This window comes from Crocuta crocuta, unplaced genomic scaffold (assembly GCF_008692635.1).
Source record: "Crocuta crocuta isolate KB4526 unplaced genomic scaffold, BGI_CrCroc_1.0 scaffold172, whole genome shotgun sequence".
Taxonomy (NCBI): Eukaryota; Metazoa; Chordata; class Mammalia; order Carnivora; family Hyaenidae; genus Crocuta; species Crocuta crocuta.
The window spans coordinates 3,599,413-3,616,487 of NW_027528872.1; the positions used below are offsets into that span (position 1 = coordinate 3,599,413).

At 42.0% G+C, this 17,075-nt stretch overlaps 1 protein-coding gene across 1 annotated transcript in view; it reads left to right on the forward strand.

Annotated features, from left to right (window-relative positions):
- The window catches only part of PRDM10 (PR/SET domain 10), a 107,803-nt gene that overhangs the window by 71,228 nt on the left and 19,500 nt on the right, over positions 1–17,075 (forward strand). Inside the window, exons 10-14 of the mRNA XM_077756537.1 lie at positions 1,164–1,293; positions 2,213–2,455; positions 5,562–5,573; positions 10,005–10,352; positions 11,809–11,964. Coding sequence (XP_077612663.1) covers positions 1,164–1,293; positions 2,213–2,455; positions 5,562–5,573; positions 10,005–10,352; positions 11,809–11,964 — 889 coding nt within the window. The remainder of the gene's footprint in view (positions 1–1,163; positions 1,294–2,212; positions 2,456–5,561; positions 5,574–10,004; positions 10,353–11,808; positions 11,965–17,075) is intronic.

Here is a 17,075-nt window from a genome sequence, read left to right on the forward strand (position 1 = left end):
TGACAGCGAACGACTTTGCAGTTTATGTGTGGAAAGAAGGGAGGGAAAACATCGAGAAGACTGAAGACTGCAAATGGGTGACAAGGACTAGATTGCAGGTGGTGGTAAGATAGGATTGTGGAGTCCAGGTATTTGAGGGTGTGTGCTAGAAAGCTAGAGATACCGTTAGAGTGGACGATGTATGGAGTTGATGGGAGTAGGGACTCTGCACTTACCCAGGATAACGAGGTCTAGGACATGACCTTGGGAGTAAATGTCTGAGGTGGGTGGAGGACATAGTGAGAGTTGAGTTGAGTCATTCTCTGTTGGGTGTCCCTAGAACTCTGTTCATGGCACGATTATAGCACTTTTTATGTTACACTGTGATTTTTGGTTTATGTGCCTGCTGCCTCTATTAGACTTCTGAGGGTAAGAACTGACACACAGAACTTGGCTTTATTGCCTAGCACAGGGTGTGACACATGGTAGATAAAGAAATTTGTTGGGTAGCTGTTAAAAAGAAATTTGAGACAATTAGGGAAATTTCAACTTTAACTAGATTTAATAATACCAAGCAACTATCAGATTTTTTAAGGTGTGATAATGGGCATATATAATATATAAATCTTAAAAAAAAAATTTAATGTTTATTTATTTTTGAGAGACAGAGCACGAGTGAGGGAGGGGCAGAGAGAGACACACACACACAGAATGTGAAGCAGGCTCCAGGCCGAGCTGTCAGCATAAAGCCTGATGCAGGGCTTGAACTGACAAGCTGTGAGATCATGACCTGAGCCACCCAGGTGCCCTTTGTGAATCTTTTTTAAATATTTATTTGTTTTTGAGAGAGAGACAGAGACCGACAGAGACAGAGCGTGAGCTGGGGAGGGGCAGAGAGAGAGGGAGACACAGAATCCAAAGCAGACTTCAGGCTCTGAGTTGTTAGCACAGAATCCAACGCTGGGCTGGAACTCACGAACCATGAGATCATGACCTGAGCAGGAGTTGGACGCTTAACCGACTGAGCCACCCAAAATGATTGTCCCTATTAGAAAAAAGAATCAGGGCAAGTAATAAAATGAGAAGAAATCAAAATGTGGGGTTCATCAGGACCACCAAGGGAAATATTTGTTAGTGAGAACTGTGTAACCATGACTCTTTATAACCCAATCTTTTGTCCCCAGAACAAGAGGCAGAGGAAGGGGACGAGGCAAGAGGCGATTTGGCCCAGGTCGACGGCCAGGGCGCCCTCCAAAATTTATCCGCTTGGAAATAACCAGTGAAAATGGAGAAAAGTGTGATGATACAACACAGGTACTGGGCGAGGGATGACCTCCTTCCTTGTCAGATGCTTGCTTAGGGGACTTTGAGCCATTCCCAGGTTTCAGGACAAACACCCTCCAGAGGCTGAGGCTCGTGCCATGCCAGTGCTTTGCTGCCTGTTCATTAACAGGTGACCGGAGAAAGGCAAGAAGAACATATTCTTTTTTTAAAATAATTTATTTATTTTAAAATTTACATCCAAGTTAGTTAGCAAATGGTGCAACAATGATTTCAGGAGTAGATTCCTTAATGCCCCTCACCCATTTAGCCCATCCCCCCTCCCACAACCCCTCCAGTGACCCTCTCTTTGTTCTCCATATTTAAGAGTCTCTTATGTTTTGTCCCCCTCCCTGTTTTTATATGGTTTTTGCTTCCCTTTCCTTATGTTCATCTGTTTTGTATCTTAAAGTCCTCATATGAGTGAAGTCATATGATATTTGTCTTTCTCTGACCGACTCATTTTGCTTAGCATAATACTCTCTAGTTCCATCCATGTAGTTGCAAATGGCAAGATTTCATTCTTTTTGATTGAGGAGTAATACTCCATTACTACATAAGAAGAACATATTCTTGAATATTACAAGAAAAACCCAACATTGCTGCCCTCAAGATTTGAGATTTTCCAGAGATATTACTGGGGGACCCTGTTTAATCCATTGAAACAGTTAAAATGATTGTATTCCAGAAGAGTTCTCCCATTAGAGTCCTTTCCTCATGAAGCAATCTGGAATATCTCCTAGTTTTTACAGCCTGTGGATGGTTTTCCCAGAAGGAGACTATTTGTTTTTTCTGGGCATTATGACTCTAGTCATGTAAAAACTATGCAGCAACTCTAAATCTTAGCTGACGGTCTCTGTAGCATGAGTCTCTACCTAGGTGCGGAAATAATTCCCGGTTATTGCAATTTCAGGACTTGCTACATTTTTCCACGAAGGAGCAGTTTGACGAGGCTGAGCCAGCAACTCTGAATGGGCTGGATCAACCAGAGCAGACCGCTCTCCCCATCCCGCCGCTGCCACAGGACACCCAGCCTTCTCTGGAGCACGAGCCAGAGACCCACAGCCTGCATCTGCAGCCCCAGCATGAGGAGAGTGCGCTGCCGACCCAGAGCTCTCTGACGGCTGATGACATGCGCAGAGCCAAGCGTATCCGAGTAAGTGGGGAGCACAGCTCCTCCCTGACGAGGTGCTGCCCTTCCTCCAGTCACCTGGCTTTCGAGGTGCCACGTTTCCTGACTTGTTCACCGTCCACTTTGAAATCCCGCATCTAGCCTACCACATGCTTGATTCCCTTATTTCAGAAGAATGTATTAACTATTTCTCAATGTCTCCGTGTCCTATGATGGGCTGGAATGGCTGGTCCTAGATCCCATCAGTTTAGTAATGACACAGAAGCCTGGCTTTTGGCAGCTTCTGGACAAGAATAGTTGAAATAGGATTGCACTCTGGATCCTTAAACTCACCGATTGGAAATAAGTCCGTTTAGTCATAATAATGAGAACTCTCTGGTTAATTTCGGGTAAATGAAATTGGTTGTCTACAGTTTCCAAGGGAAGACTGACAAGTGTCATTACTCATCAGTGCAGAGGGACCTGTGTCCGAGTTGAGATGGCAGGTACGCTTTACACAACCAGGACAGCTTGAAGTTAAGCTCCAGGTTCGGGAGTTGGTCAATGCTTCACTTCTGTGGCCTGTGTCTTGACTTTAGACCATGTGACCACAGGGCCTCCTTGGCTTCCAGGTCAGATGTGTGTTAGTCTTATTTCACAGGTAGCCTCAGACTCTGAGTTAGTTGCTGCAGGGGATGCATGTGGAGAACAGGATAAGTGCACGTGCTGCCCAATTTACATCCAGAAAACAATCTCTTATACCCTGTCTGTGNGTCCCCCTCCCTGTTTTTATATGGTTTTTGCTTCCCTTTCCTTATGTTCATCTGTTTTGTATCTTAAAGTCCTCATATGAGTGAAGTCATATGATATTTGTCTTTCTCTGACCGACTCATTTTGCTTAGCATAATACTCTCTAGTTCCATCCATGTAGTTGCAAATGGCAAGATTTCATTCTTTTTGATTGAGGAGTAATACTCCATTACTACATAAGAAGAACATATTCTTGAATATTACAAGAAAAACCCAACATTGCTGCCCTCAAGATTTGAGATTTTCCAGAGATATTACTGGGGGACCCTGTTTAATCCATTGAAACAGTTAAAATGATTGTATTCCAGAAGAGTTCTCCCATTAGAGTCCTTTCCTCATGAAGCAATCTGGAATATCTCCTAGTTTTTACAGCCTGTGGATGGTTTTCCCAGAAGGAGACTATTTGTTTTTTCTGGGCATTATGACTCTAGTCATGTAAAAACTATGCAGCAACTCTAAATCTTAGCTGACGGTCTCTGTAGCATGAGTCTCTACCTAGGTGCGGAAATAATTCCCGGTTATTGCAATTTCAGGACTTGCTACATTTTTCCACGAAGGAGCAGTTTGACGAGGCTGAGCCAGCAACTCTGAATGGGCTGGATCAACCAGAGCAGACCGCTCTCCCCATCCCGCCGCTGCCACAGGACACCCAGCCTTCTCTGGAGCACGAGCCAGAGACCCACAGCCTGCATCTGCAGCCCCAGCATGAGGAGAGTGCGCTGCCGACCCAGAGCTCTCTGACGGCTGATGACATGCGCAGAGCCAAGCGTATCCGAGTAAGTGGGGAGCACAGCTCCTCCCTGACGAGGTGCTGCCCTTCCTCCAGTCACCTGGCTTTCGAGGTGCCACGTTTCCTGACTTGTTCACCGTCCACTTTGAAATCCCGCATCTAGCCTACCACATGCTTGATTCCCTTATTTCAGAAGAATGTATTAACTATTTCTCAATGTCTCCGTGTCCTATGATGGGCTGGAATGGCTGGTCCTAGATCCCATCAGTTTAGTAATGACACAGAAGCCTGGCTTTTGGCAGCTTCTGGACAAGAATAGTTGAAATAGGATTGCACTCTGGATCCTTAAACTCACCGATTGGAAATAAGTCCGTTTAGTCATAATAATGAGAACTCTCTGGTTAATTTCGGGTAAATGAAATTGGTTGTCTACAGTTTCCAAGGGAAGACTGACAAGTGTCATTACTCATCAGTGCAGAGGGACCTGTGTCCGAGTTGAGATGGCAGGTACGCTTTACACAACCAGGACAGCTTGAAGTTAAGCTCCAGGTTCGGGAGTTGGTCAATGCTTCACTTCTGTGGCCTGTGTCTTGACTTTAGACCATGTGACCACAGGGCCTCCTTGGCTTCCAGGTCAGATGTGTGTTAGTCTTATTTCACAGGTAGCCTCAGACTCTGAGTTAGTTGCTGCAGGGGATGCATGTGGAGAACAGGATAAGTGCACGTGCTGCCCAATTTACATCCAGAAAACAATCTCTTATACCCTGTCTGTGGCAGCAGGGTATATACTTTTATTGTACTTTATATGTGGATAGAAAGAGGGTTTTTTTGTTTGTTTGTTTGTTTTTAATAACTTCCCAGGCTTTACAGTTTCTAGATAGATGATTTGTTTGAGCTCATGTTTCTTTTGGTCTTTTCATGTGCCTACGTGTAGCTTATATTTATCTTGGTCTTCTTATTTGCCTATGGGCTAGAAGGGACCTTGAAAAATAGTCTAGTCCATGCCTTCATGTAAAAGTACATTTGAATACTTACAGCAATGTAAGCCCTTTTTAAGGGTCCTGTGATGGAAACATATAACACTCTTGGCTCCGTGTATATTCTTTCAAAAGGATATGTCAACATAGGTAAATATAGGCCAGAAAGGCAAAATGCTATGGTTGTATACCTTCCCATCTGTCATTCTGTATTTTTTCCCAGTCTGCATTTTACTCTCTTGCTCAATTACTGTCTTTTCTGCTTTGGCCATTCTGACTTTTCACTAAGTCCAGAGAAATGCTTACCAGATTTAATTTTTTTGAAGGAAAAAAAAATCCCAAAGCCCACATGTGTAGTGAAGTTGTGGTTGCATGAGCGTAGTGTGGTTATAACCATACGTGTATTTTTCAGTGATTGGGTGACTGGTTCCTTGTGTCAAAGCCATGTGCATGTGGCTTCTGGAGGTCAGTCTTAGTTGAGCTTTTGTTTTTTTTCCTTTCACACATTCTAAAAAGTAGGGCTATATATTTTTTCATCTTTTCTATCCAGATTGGTAATGACCAACTGAAGGGAAGTCTTCCAATCCAATTGGTAATGTAACTATTTTTCTCTCCTCTAATGCTGCCTGCTCAGTTGGAGCTGCAGGTAGGTTTGTTTCCTGTGTCTCATGTAACAGAATGTTATTTAAGTGTTTGCCTGACCTGCTATCCTTTGCAACCTCTACTTGCTAAATCCTGGTGGAAACTATAATTTGGTTGCTACAGTGAATGCGAATTAGTTAATGAGTAACAATTGATCTTCAGATAGGTCGGTGAATAAATTGTGGGCGGCAGATTCCTCCTACACAAAATGAAGGATAGGACTAAGCCATCTCCAAGGTCCCTTCCAGCTCTACAACAATTTGAATGACTTGCGGGATGGTCATGAGATCTGACTATATACTCAGCACTGTGCCGGGGACAGAATACAATTTTCACATGAGTCCTTTCTCTAGGAGCTTACAGTCTAATTAGGGAGATAATGGCCCTGTAAGGTGGCTTACAGTTGAGTGCTAAATTTAAAAGTGTAGCCTGTAATTGTTATCAGTACTGGGAAGCGAGGAAGTCCAAAGGAAGAGGAAGGAGTCAGGGACTAGTTCATAGATGATGTGAGATTTAAACGATCTGGGAGAGAGACAGGAAGAAGGTAGGCTGTTTCTGCGGACGGTGCCATTAGGATCAAAGGTCAACACATGGGCATGTGCTTGGAATGGTGACAGGATAGCTTGACCCTAGAGTAGGGTGCCAGTTGAAGGACCGTGGAGAGTGAGACATGTTGGCTAGCCCACCAAAGCCTTTGAGAGCCAGGTAGAAAACAGAGAAAAGTTAAAAGGAAATTAGTTAATTAAAAAGCCAATAAACAGTGGTGCCTGGGTGGCTCAGTTGGTTAAGCATCTGACTTTTGATCTTGGCTCAGGTCTTGATCTCAGGCTTGTCACTTCAAACCTGGAGTTGGGCTCCATGTGTGTGGAGCCTACATAAAAAAGTCAACCAAGGGCACCTGGGTGGCTCAATCAGTTAAGCGTCTGACTTTGGCTTAGGTCATGATCTCGCGGTTTGTGAGTTTGAGCCCTGCATTTGGCTTTGTGCTGACAGCTGGGAGCCTGAAGGCTGGTTCAGATCCTGTGTCTCCCTCTCTCTCTGTCCCACTCCCGCTCCTGCTCATGCTATCTTCTCTCTCTCAAAAATAAAAATAAAACTTAAAAAAGAGTCAACAAACAGGATTTATTTCCTTTTAGTGTCGAGATCAAAATAATATGAAAATTGATCAATAATTTAGGTTCCTTTAACTATTGATATCAAACTTGAGAAACATTATAGGTATTTGTCTGTAAAGAATGTTGTCTCAGAATTCATTTTTAAACTTCTTTAATTAAAATTTTTTTTTTAATGTTTATTTACTTACTTTTGAGAGAGAGAGAGAGTGTGGAGGGGAGGGGAAGAGTGACAGGGAGAAAAAATCCCAAGCAGGTTCCACACTCTCAGCCTGGCCCAATGCAGAACTCAAGCTCACGAACCAGGAGATCATGACCTGAGCTGAAATCAAGAGTTGGATGCTCGAACGATTGGGCCACTTATGTGCCCTTTAATTTTTAAATGATTTTGTTTTATTTTTTAATTTGAGAGAGCTAGAGAGAGTGAGAGAGAGTGAGTGCTTGTGAGCAGGGGAAAAGTAGGGAAAGAGATAGAGAATCTTAAGCAGGCTCCATGCCCAGTGCAGAGCTGGAGAGAGGGCTTGATCCCACAACCCTGGGATCATGACCTGAGCTGAATTTGAGTTAGGTGCTCAACTGACTGAGCCACTCAGGCGCCCCTAAGAATTCATTTCAATGTGGGGTGAATCCCTCATCCCAGATTTTAGCAACCATAGCATTTTGGTGCCCTAGAGTACCTTATGTACCAGATAGTATGGCGTGGTTGGCTGAGGGTAACTCGGGGATCCCAAGATCCATAATGGATCCATCTGTGTGCTGCTGCTGCCACTTTTCATGGTTTCCTCTAGAAATACGTGTCAGCATAGCTCTGAACTACAGAGGATACAAGTGGCCTGCGAGTGGGTCGGGGTGGGGACAGTTTTCAGCACTTTCACTGCCCTGTACTGTGTGGATTGCATGAGGATCATTAGATCAGAGAAATAAGATCTTCATGGCTTCAGAGGGATTAGAAAGAATACAAGAACAAGGTTTTGTGGACAGAACTAAGACCACGGAGCCCAGTGGCTGGTCAGTGATCAAGTGTCTGAGGACATTCGTGCTAATCAGGAATGACAGAAGACTTATTAGCATAATAGTCTAAAACAAAACCAAGTTCTGGATTTGGCCCCAAAAAGGAATGGAATTCCCAGTGGGAGCAAGATCAGTTGTACATTGTGTCTGCCCTTGGAAACCTTATCGAACTTGGTTAAAGGAACTGATTCTCACCTGCCAAAAGCACTCTAAATCTTGAATGTCCGAACCTCAGGGCAGTATTTGTTTATTTGCAATATTTCCATTAAGTTTTGGAAGTAGCCAGAATAGTGAAAACTTTTATGCAAGATAAGTATTTGTTCAGACAGAATAAAAAGATTAGGTAACTTCTGAACAGTATAACAAAGTGCAAGAAAGCTCCTTGGCTGACATGAAAAAGGGCTACTGTTTAAGATCTCTGCAGATACTATAAAAGGGACCTTGAAAAAATTCATCATGATTTTCATATGGAATACATTTCATTAATTCTGAAATTTTTATTGAACACTTCCTATGTGCTAAGCTATGTCAAGGGATCTGGATACAAAGGAGAATCAAATATGATGCAGTCTTGAAGCAGCCCCAGTCAACTTGGGAAGACAACAGAATTTCCAAATATCTACTCATGATAAATGAGTAGGTAAAATGTCTCTCCCAGCCCCATGAGAGGAAGTTTTCTGTCACCTAGTAACTGTGTTGAGACTTTTCACTAAATAAAAAATAATTATTTTGCTTTTCCTCGAATGATTATTTCACATTAAATTTAGTTTAGATGTTGCTTCTTTAATTTGAAAGTAAGGGGTTAAGCATGGTTTATTGTCCTTTTTTCATTGCACAAATAATGCATTAAGGTCTCCATTAACCCTTCAATTACTATACCCTTATAGTTACATCAGCATACCCACTCACAGATATATTTTTTTGAAGGATGATTTTCCCCTCCCATAGCTCTCTAGAGCTTTCACTCTGCCATTTTGAGGAATTAATGGATGAGTCTTCATTATAATATAACTAAAATACTGATTTGGAATTCTCTGTGTGAAAGATGATTCTGTCGATCTGCTCTAAGCAGAGCATGAGCTGTTTTTCCAGCAGTAGTGATGAATTTGCACTGAGTATCCATCCATATTCTCTCCACAAGGATTCCATATAACAATTGCATGAATTTACAAGATGGCTAATCAGCATTAGAAGTGCGATCTGTGACTGCAAAAAGAAAAAAAAAAAAAAAGGCAAGATTGTTCCCTGTCTAGACAGGGAACAAAGCAACAAGCTTAACTTTGTTAGCATGGCTTTCTAACTAGTGGAACTAACTAGCTACATTAAGGACTTGTCTTTTGCATTTTCTATGTAGGAAGCGGTCAAATACACATATTCCATGTATCTTGCATCATGAACAAACATGTTCATAAATCTGTATCCTTCATTTCTCTCTCTCGTTTCTTTTCTTAAATTGAAATATAATTCAATGCCATAAAATTCACCCTTTTACAGTGTTTTCTTAGAATATTCCCAAAGTTGTGCAACCATCACCACGATAATTCCAGAACATTTCCAACACCCTCAGAGAAACCCTGTATTCATTGTCTCCTTCCCTTGCCCCTGGCAAGTACTGCCCTTCAGTCCTTTTTATATCTATTTCCCCCTAAACATTTTAACCAAGCTTGTAATTCTTTTTTTCAAGAGCTTCAGCAAGTAACATTTGGCTGACTTGCTCCAACCTCGTTCATGCGTGTATGACTTATCCCACATCATTTCTTCTAAATCTTCAATTGTTATTCTAATACACTCTGGGATTTGTTGCTTTATACAAATCCTTGATTGGGAATGCTTTTTTGGCTGTTACTTAAATTCTTAAAAAAACAAACAAACCCACGTATCTATAAATATTGTGAGACATAAAAGAAGTTTGTCTTTTCAGTGTAAAATTCTTTGGGGCTGGCTTCATTTTTAAATGTCTTCACCAGAAAAATCTTTCTTTTTTTAAAAAATGTTTATTTTTTTGAGAGAGAAAGAGAGAGAGAAACAGAGAAAGAGGGAGAGAGAGAATCCTCAGCAGGCTCCGGGCTGTTAGCATAGATCCCAGTGAACCCTGAACCTCGAGATCATGACCTTAGCTAAAATCAAGAGTCTGATGCTTAACTGACTGAGCCACCCAGGTGCCCCTGAAAGACTTCTTTCAACTGTGTGTGCCAGAGTTTAATTTTATGGAAAGTCTGATTGCAGAGATCTTCCTACTTCTCTATAAAAGTGCAAGCTGCTTATGCACTTGATTTCCTCGCTAAATAATAGTATTTGTGTGTGTCTTTCAGAATGCAGCTCTTCAGCATCTGTTTATCCGGAAGTCCTTCCGGCCTTTTAAGTGTTTGCAATGTGGGAAGGCCTTCCGTGAAAAGGACAAACTGGACCAACATTTGCGCTTCCACGGGCGGGAGGGAAACTGCCCGCTGACCTGTGATCTCTGTAATAAGGGCTTCATCAGCAGTGCATCCTTGGAGAGCCACATGAAGCTCCATTCGGACCAGAAGACTTATTCTTGCATTTTTTGCCCAGAATCCTTTGACCGCCTTGATTTGTTGAAGGATCATGTGGCCATTCATATCAATGATGGCTACTTCACCTGCCCAACCTGTAAGAAACGATTCCCAGATTTTATCCAGGTGAGTGTCTACTCCTGAGATTCCCGTACACTTTCTTCTTTGGTTAAAGACCCTTCGATGTTTGGGAAATTGAGACTGCCTGTCGCCTGCCTTTTCATCCTTTCTTTGAACTTTACCGTTGAGAACAGTATTTCTTCAATCAAGCTACTTTTGATAAACAAAAGATTATCATGACCCTCAATTGTCCAAATCAGACATTGGCGTTTAAGCATTTAAGTTTTATACAAGTAACAAATACCCAGATCTGATTATAATTTTTACAAAGTCTTTCTTAATCTTTGCCAGTACCCTCTACTCATAAAATATAGAGAGCCTGTGGAAGACATACTCCCATTTCCTGGCCTGGAAACATTTTCTCTCTACTACTGTGGTACCTGTCTTGCTTTACTAAGGTCATGCATTTTGGAAAGAAACAAAGAGAAAGTTGGTATATAATATACTTTTGTGTCAAGCACTGACCTCCTTCCTTGGACTATATTCTGGAGCAAAATAGGTGAGGATAAATTCCAGAATATTCATGATTTCATTTGGACTTCAAGTGATGATATGCTAGTTCTATGGTCGTCAATGAGTAATTAAGTATAAATATCTAATGAAAAATATTCTCTTTTTAAAAAAATTAGCCAAATAATAGGAGATCATAGTTCTGCTAGTGTTGGGACTCTTGGTAATCTTATCACTTCATATAAACAATTAGAAAAGTGGCTTAAGGCAGACTCTAATGGCAAAAGAGACTCAAAAAGCAATGAAGCAAAATGTCTTATAGAAATACTTTGATATGACTACTTAGCTCTCATTCACAGCTCTCCTTCATTGGATATTTATGGCTAAGAGAATGCAGAGGTCATATCCCTTTATTTAAGTTATCTTAAAGTACAAGGAATAAGTCCCAATTAAGGAGAAATGATGCTGGTATTGTATTGTTCTCATAAATGGGTAATGTATTTTATATAATTCAATTCATATCTTTACTCTTCAGAATGTGATTTAATAGAAAGATGTAAAAGGACCAATTACTAAAAGGGACTAAATTGCTGCTGGACATGTTGGAGGCAGGAAAAAGTGAGAAAGAATTATTTCTTTATCTTTCTGCAGATAATTTTTAGCAAGATTCATTTAAATCCAAAGGAACTCTGCTTTTAATCTTAAAGCAAGAGAAGGAAAAATGGGTCTTGTGTGATCGGGGCTTTGACTAAGCAAGTACTCTTCCTTCTTCTTCTTCAAACAAATTAAGGTTAAGATTTGTAAGGCTTTCTGGCTACTTGTTCTGTTTGTTTGTGACAGGGATACTCTATGTGATTGAGACCAATTATCAATCACATCTGATTGGATTACACCACCAGGTTGATGAAAATCCATGGTAATGCGTTTGGCTCCCTCTAGTGTTGATAAACCACCTTTTGTCATTTCCTCTGGTGCCTGAGTCCTCTGACTTTTTCGTGTCTTCAACTGCCAGGTGAAAAAACACGTGCGAAGCTTCCACTCGGAAAAGATCTACCAGTGTACAGAGTGCGACAAGGCCTTCTGTCGTCCTGACAAATTGCGTCTCCACATGCTCCGACATTCAGACCGCAAAGATTTCCTGTGTTCCACATGTGGGAAGCAATTCAAGGTACGTAAGCAGGGAACAGCCTAAGGTAGTTCTCATGCAGCTGAAATTATGTCGAGCTAAGGATAAATGCCTGTTCATTTCATCAGTTAATTACCTACTTACAAAGAGCTGAACATGAGATGCATTTTATGTCTCGTGTTTGACTTAGTTATTATTATAAAATTAAAGAAAAATGAACAGAACTAAGTTGCTTTTGAGGAATTCCTAAGAGAACAGTACATTTACTTACCAAATCAAGAGATTTTTATTGAGCACTTATGAAGTATTAGAGCATGGTAATTGAGCTCTGAAAGTCGTAGGACTCTCATCTAAGGGAGGTGGGAAATCTGTAGAACACTGAATGGCTTAGACAACTTTGGGGGATGGTAATGACTCCAAGGATTAAAATAGCACATAGTTGGGGCACCTGGGTGGCTCAGTTGGTTGCGCGTCCAACTCTTGATTTTGGCTCAGGTCATGATCCCAAGGTTGTGGGATTGAGCCCCACGTTGGGCTCTGCACTAAGCAAGCTTGCTTGGGATTCTCTCTCTCCCTTTCCCTCTGCCCTCACCTTCCCCCCATTTGCTCGCTTGCTCTCAAAATAAATAAACATTAAAATAATTAAAATAAAATAAAATAAGACATAAGTATCAGTTACCTGCCTGGAATTTAGAAGAAGCAATGGAAAAACCCACTGAGGAATCAGATAAGGGTTAAACAAGTAAATGTGGAAATAATAAAGTGTCCTTCATTGGGAAATCAGATGGTTTGCATTCAGTAGAGAAACTCTAGTAATGTGGTTGTACATCATGCTGTCATAGAAACTGGAAAAGAATCAGAAGTGGATGCAGGAGGGAAAAACTAATTTGAGAAAGATGTATTACATTGAGTGTGGAGACAATAAAGAGAAATAGGGAGTAATTTTCAGAGTTTAAGTTGATGTGTTGTGGAATATAATCCTGATAGCTTTCAATATACAGTAGCATGATTTAGAACTTTGCAGAGAACTCTAATGTGAAAGGTGTAAACGGGCCTAGTATTTTTTGTTGTTTCTCAATTAAAAAATAATACCAACAATATATGCAAAAGGAAGGATCCCTGTCTCATGCTGTTAACTGGTTGGCCATCCATCTATCCTGTCCATTCGGTATTTTTTATAACCTCTTTTGTGCCAGATGTCATTTTTGCACCCAGCACGTAAAACACCTTGCTACCTTCATTTTCTCCTTTACTTTCACCCAGTGTGTTACCTAGGGTCCAATCAGAGAAGCAAACCCACTAGAGTTATGCAGTTAGGGATTTTCTTATAGGAGCATATTATAGAAGAAGAGAAGTAAGGGTCTGGCAGGAAAAGTTGGAGTATTGGAGAAGAGTCACCAAGACACCCTTCTGAAGCCCTGGTCTGGGTAGACAGTGGCAGTGGGGATTTACTTAGGAGTCTGGGAACCCAGGCACCTCCCCTGGGTTCAGGAAAGAGAGCTGGTGCTGGCGCTGGCGCTGCCTATGTTAGTGGACGTGGATTTGCCACCGGCAAATCTTTCTGCTCCCAGAAAGAGGGCTGATAGCTGAGTGGGAGACAGTGAGGATGAGTGGGGCTGTCCTGCATCTGACCCACAGCCTCATGGCCACTGCTTCATTTCCACCTTCCAGTCTGGTGCGAGCCTCTTTCTCAGCTAAGCCTAACTGGGAACCACACTGGGAAGGGGATCCATGTAAATGTAGTTAGTGGGGAGCCTGGGTGGCTCAATCAGTTAAGCGTTCAACTTCGGCTTGGGTCATGATCTCGTGGTTCATGGATTTGAGCCCTGCATCGGGCTCTGTGCTGGCAGCTAGCTCGGAGCCTGGAGCCTGCTTTGGATTCTGTGTCTCTCTCTGTCTCTCTGACCCTCCCCTGATGGCATTGTCTTTCTCTCAGAAATAAATAAAACATTAAAATAAATAAATAAATAAATAAATGTAGTTAGTTCCCCTTAGCCAAGTTGATGAAGTATAAAAGCACAGTGTACCTACAATCCATTTTTCACACTGTATTGAATTATTTTTCTAGAAAACAAGTCTGATGCTATGTCTCTTCAGAAAAACCCTTTAATTTTTTTTTAACAAATTAACTTTATTAAATTACTAATTCAGTCCTTAGACACTTATGTGTTTACAAAAATATCAGTTTGAAATACATTATTGAAAGTGAATACACACAATAAATAGAAACTGGGATGCATGGTGCTGGAGACATTGTCAACCAACTTATCTTCATGTACTGCCCACTGCTGTAGACAAAATTTGACACATAATCAGCCTTATTGAAAGAGCAGCCAAAGTACCTGAGAGGGCTGCAAACTACAAGAAAAGTAGCTTAAAGCTCTGGACCACTCACCAAAAAAAAATATTCACTGTTTAATCTGGGAGTTAATCTCACTATATATAACACTGAGTTACCTCCTACCCATAACAACATTTTAAAGATAAGAAGAGTGCCAAGGAACCTTCATTAACAGTATTTTTAAGTCTAAATTTCTACTTTAAGTATCTGATGATTACTCAAATATCCTAAGCCAAGAGGCAGGCCCTATGATAAGTTATAAATAGTCTGAATTTAATAACTTAAAGGAGATAATGAAAAGCCCTTTATTTAATTAATGTTCTTAAAGTTTATTTATTTATTTTGGGGGAGAGAAATCAAGAGCACATGTGAGTGGGCAAGGAGCAGAGAGAGAAGGGGAAAGAGAGAGAATCCCAGATAGTCTCCACATTGTCAGCACAGAAGCTTGGCTCGGGGCTTGATCCCACAAACCATGAGATCATGACCTGAGCTGAAATCAAGAGTTGGACACATAACCAACTGAGCCACCTGGGCATCCCAAAACCCTTTAATTTTAGATAGATTTCAAAGTGCTTATCACTTAAAAGTCACCACAAGGGGCACCTGACTGGTTCAGTCGGTGGAATATGCAACTCTTTGATCTCAGGGTCATGTGTTCAAGCTCCACATTGGGTATAAAGTTTACTTATTTTAAAAAAAAGTCACCACAAGATTTGGTTCCTGTAGCAGAATATATAGAGTTGTCAAATCGCTAAATTGTACACATCAAACTAATGTAAACTTCTGTGTCATCTAAACTCTAGTGTTTTTTGGGGTACCCGAGTGGCTTAGTTGGTTAAATGTCCAACTTCGGCTCAGGTCATGATTGCACAGTTTGTGAGTTCGAGCCCAGTGTTGGGTTCTTTGCTGTCAGCATGGAGGCTGCTTCAGATCCTCCGTTCCCCCATCTCTCTGCCCCTCCCTCCTCTCAAAAATGAATGAACATTAAAAAAAAAAACCCGTCTAGTGTTTTTTTTCCATGTTTATTTTGAGGGAGAGGGAGAGAGCATGTATGTGCTCATGTAAAAGTGGCAGTGGGGGGAGGGCATGGGGGGCAGACGGAGGGAGAGAGAAAGAATCCCAAGCCGGCTCCAGGCTGTCAGCCCAGAGCCTGATGCAAAGCTCAATCCCACGCACTGTGAAATTATGACCTAAACCGAAATCAAGAGTTGGCCGCTTAACTGACTGAGCCACCCAGGCATCCCTACCCTCTAGTTAAATATAGAATCTGGCTCCCAGTTACCTCTCTAGTCCCCCCTTTCCCTTTGTACTCTGTTCTGCTGAACTGTGTGGTTTGCTTAAGCGTGGCATGCTGCCTCTCCTAGAGGCTTTGCATCTGTTCTCCTTCACACCCCACCCCTGCTTGAAATACACTTCCAGACTTTCTCATCCATCATTCCACCCGGCTGATGGCACTTCGTACAGAGGCATTTCTTGCTGCCCTCCCCTCTGCTGGATGAAGTGCTTCTGCTTCTCCTGTGTGTTCCCACAGGACCTTTGCTTCTGACTCTGTCGTAGCACTCATACTGGATTGTAATTGTCCAACTACACACTGCATAAGGGCAGCATATGTAAAGACAGGGCAGGACCTCTGGCTTTCAGGAGCTCTCAGGTTTGTTTTTTTTTTATAAAAATTTTTTTTAATGTTTATTTATTTTTGGCAAGGTGTGGGGGGGTAGAGGCAGAGAGAGAAGGGGACAGAGGATCTGAAGTGGGCTCTGTGGTGACAGCAGAGGGCTTGATGCAGGGCTCGAACCCACAAACCGCGAGATCATGTCCATAGCCAAAAGTAGGATGCCCAACTGACTGAGCTGCCCAGACACCTCAGGAGCTCTCAGTTTAAAGGGGAAATGAGAGGAGGTGCCTGGCTGGCTTGGTTGGAGGAGCGTGTGACTCTTGATATCAGAGTCTCAATTTGAGCGTGTGTTCAGGTATAGAGATTACTTAAATAAATAGAACTTAAAAAAATACTACTGCTACTGTAATAGAGAAAAAAATAAAATGCCATGAGGATGAACTCTGACTTGGGCTGTAGGGGAGACTTCATAGATAAGGGGACCCTTGAATTCACGAAAGAGGTGGGGAAGAGTTAGCCTGCTAGAGAAAGGGACAGAAGGAGGAGGGAGGGAGAGAGGGATAAAGATGCCCCAGGGGCATTTAAAGCTGGGCTGAACTAAGGCACAGGCAGTGGGCATGGAGAAGAGGGCCCCTATTCAAGACAAACATCTGAGGGAGAATTGATAGGACTTTGTGTCTGGATGAAAGGCTGATGGGTAGACAACGAGGAATTGAGATTTGTAGCGTGGGAGGCTAGATGTTTGGGAAAGTTGGTGATCCTGCAGCAAGATTTAGGCAGGAGACAGTGGGGGTGTAATGGATTGGTCTTAAGGCTGTTAGGACAGAAAGGCCTGGCTGAGATTTGTCCTTCAGCCAACATGTCTGTCTCTGCACACAGAGCACGAAGAAGTAGTAGAAGTAGGCTTTTGGACTTCGGCAGTGATTCAGTAACAATAAATTGGCCTGTTTAAAGGGAATAGGTGGGGGAAATTGGTGAATACTGATGCTGAGGAGAAAGTAGAAATGCAACAGAAGTCTGAGGAGCTGAGCTTCATCATTGTATCTAAAGAGACTGAAGAGAAATACTGTTATTTAGGGCAGGGTTTGTAATCCAGACTTTGCTGCAAAGGAGGAGACTCTCAAATTCTTCCCTGGGCTTTCCGGGAATGAGGTGGGTGGGGGTAGGAGGAAAGAATTCTGAGTGCTGTGCACTACA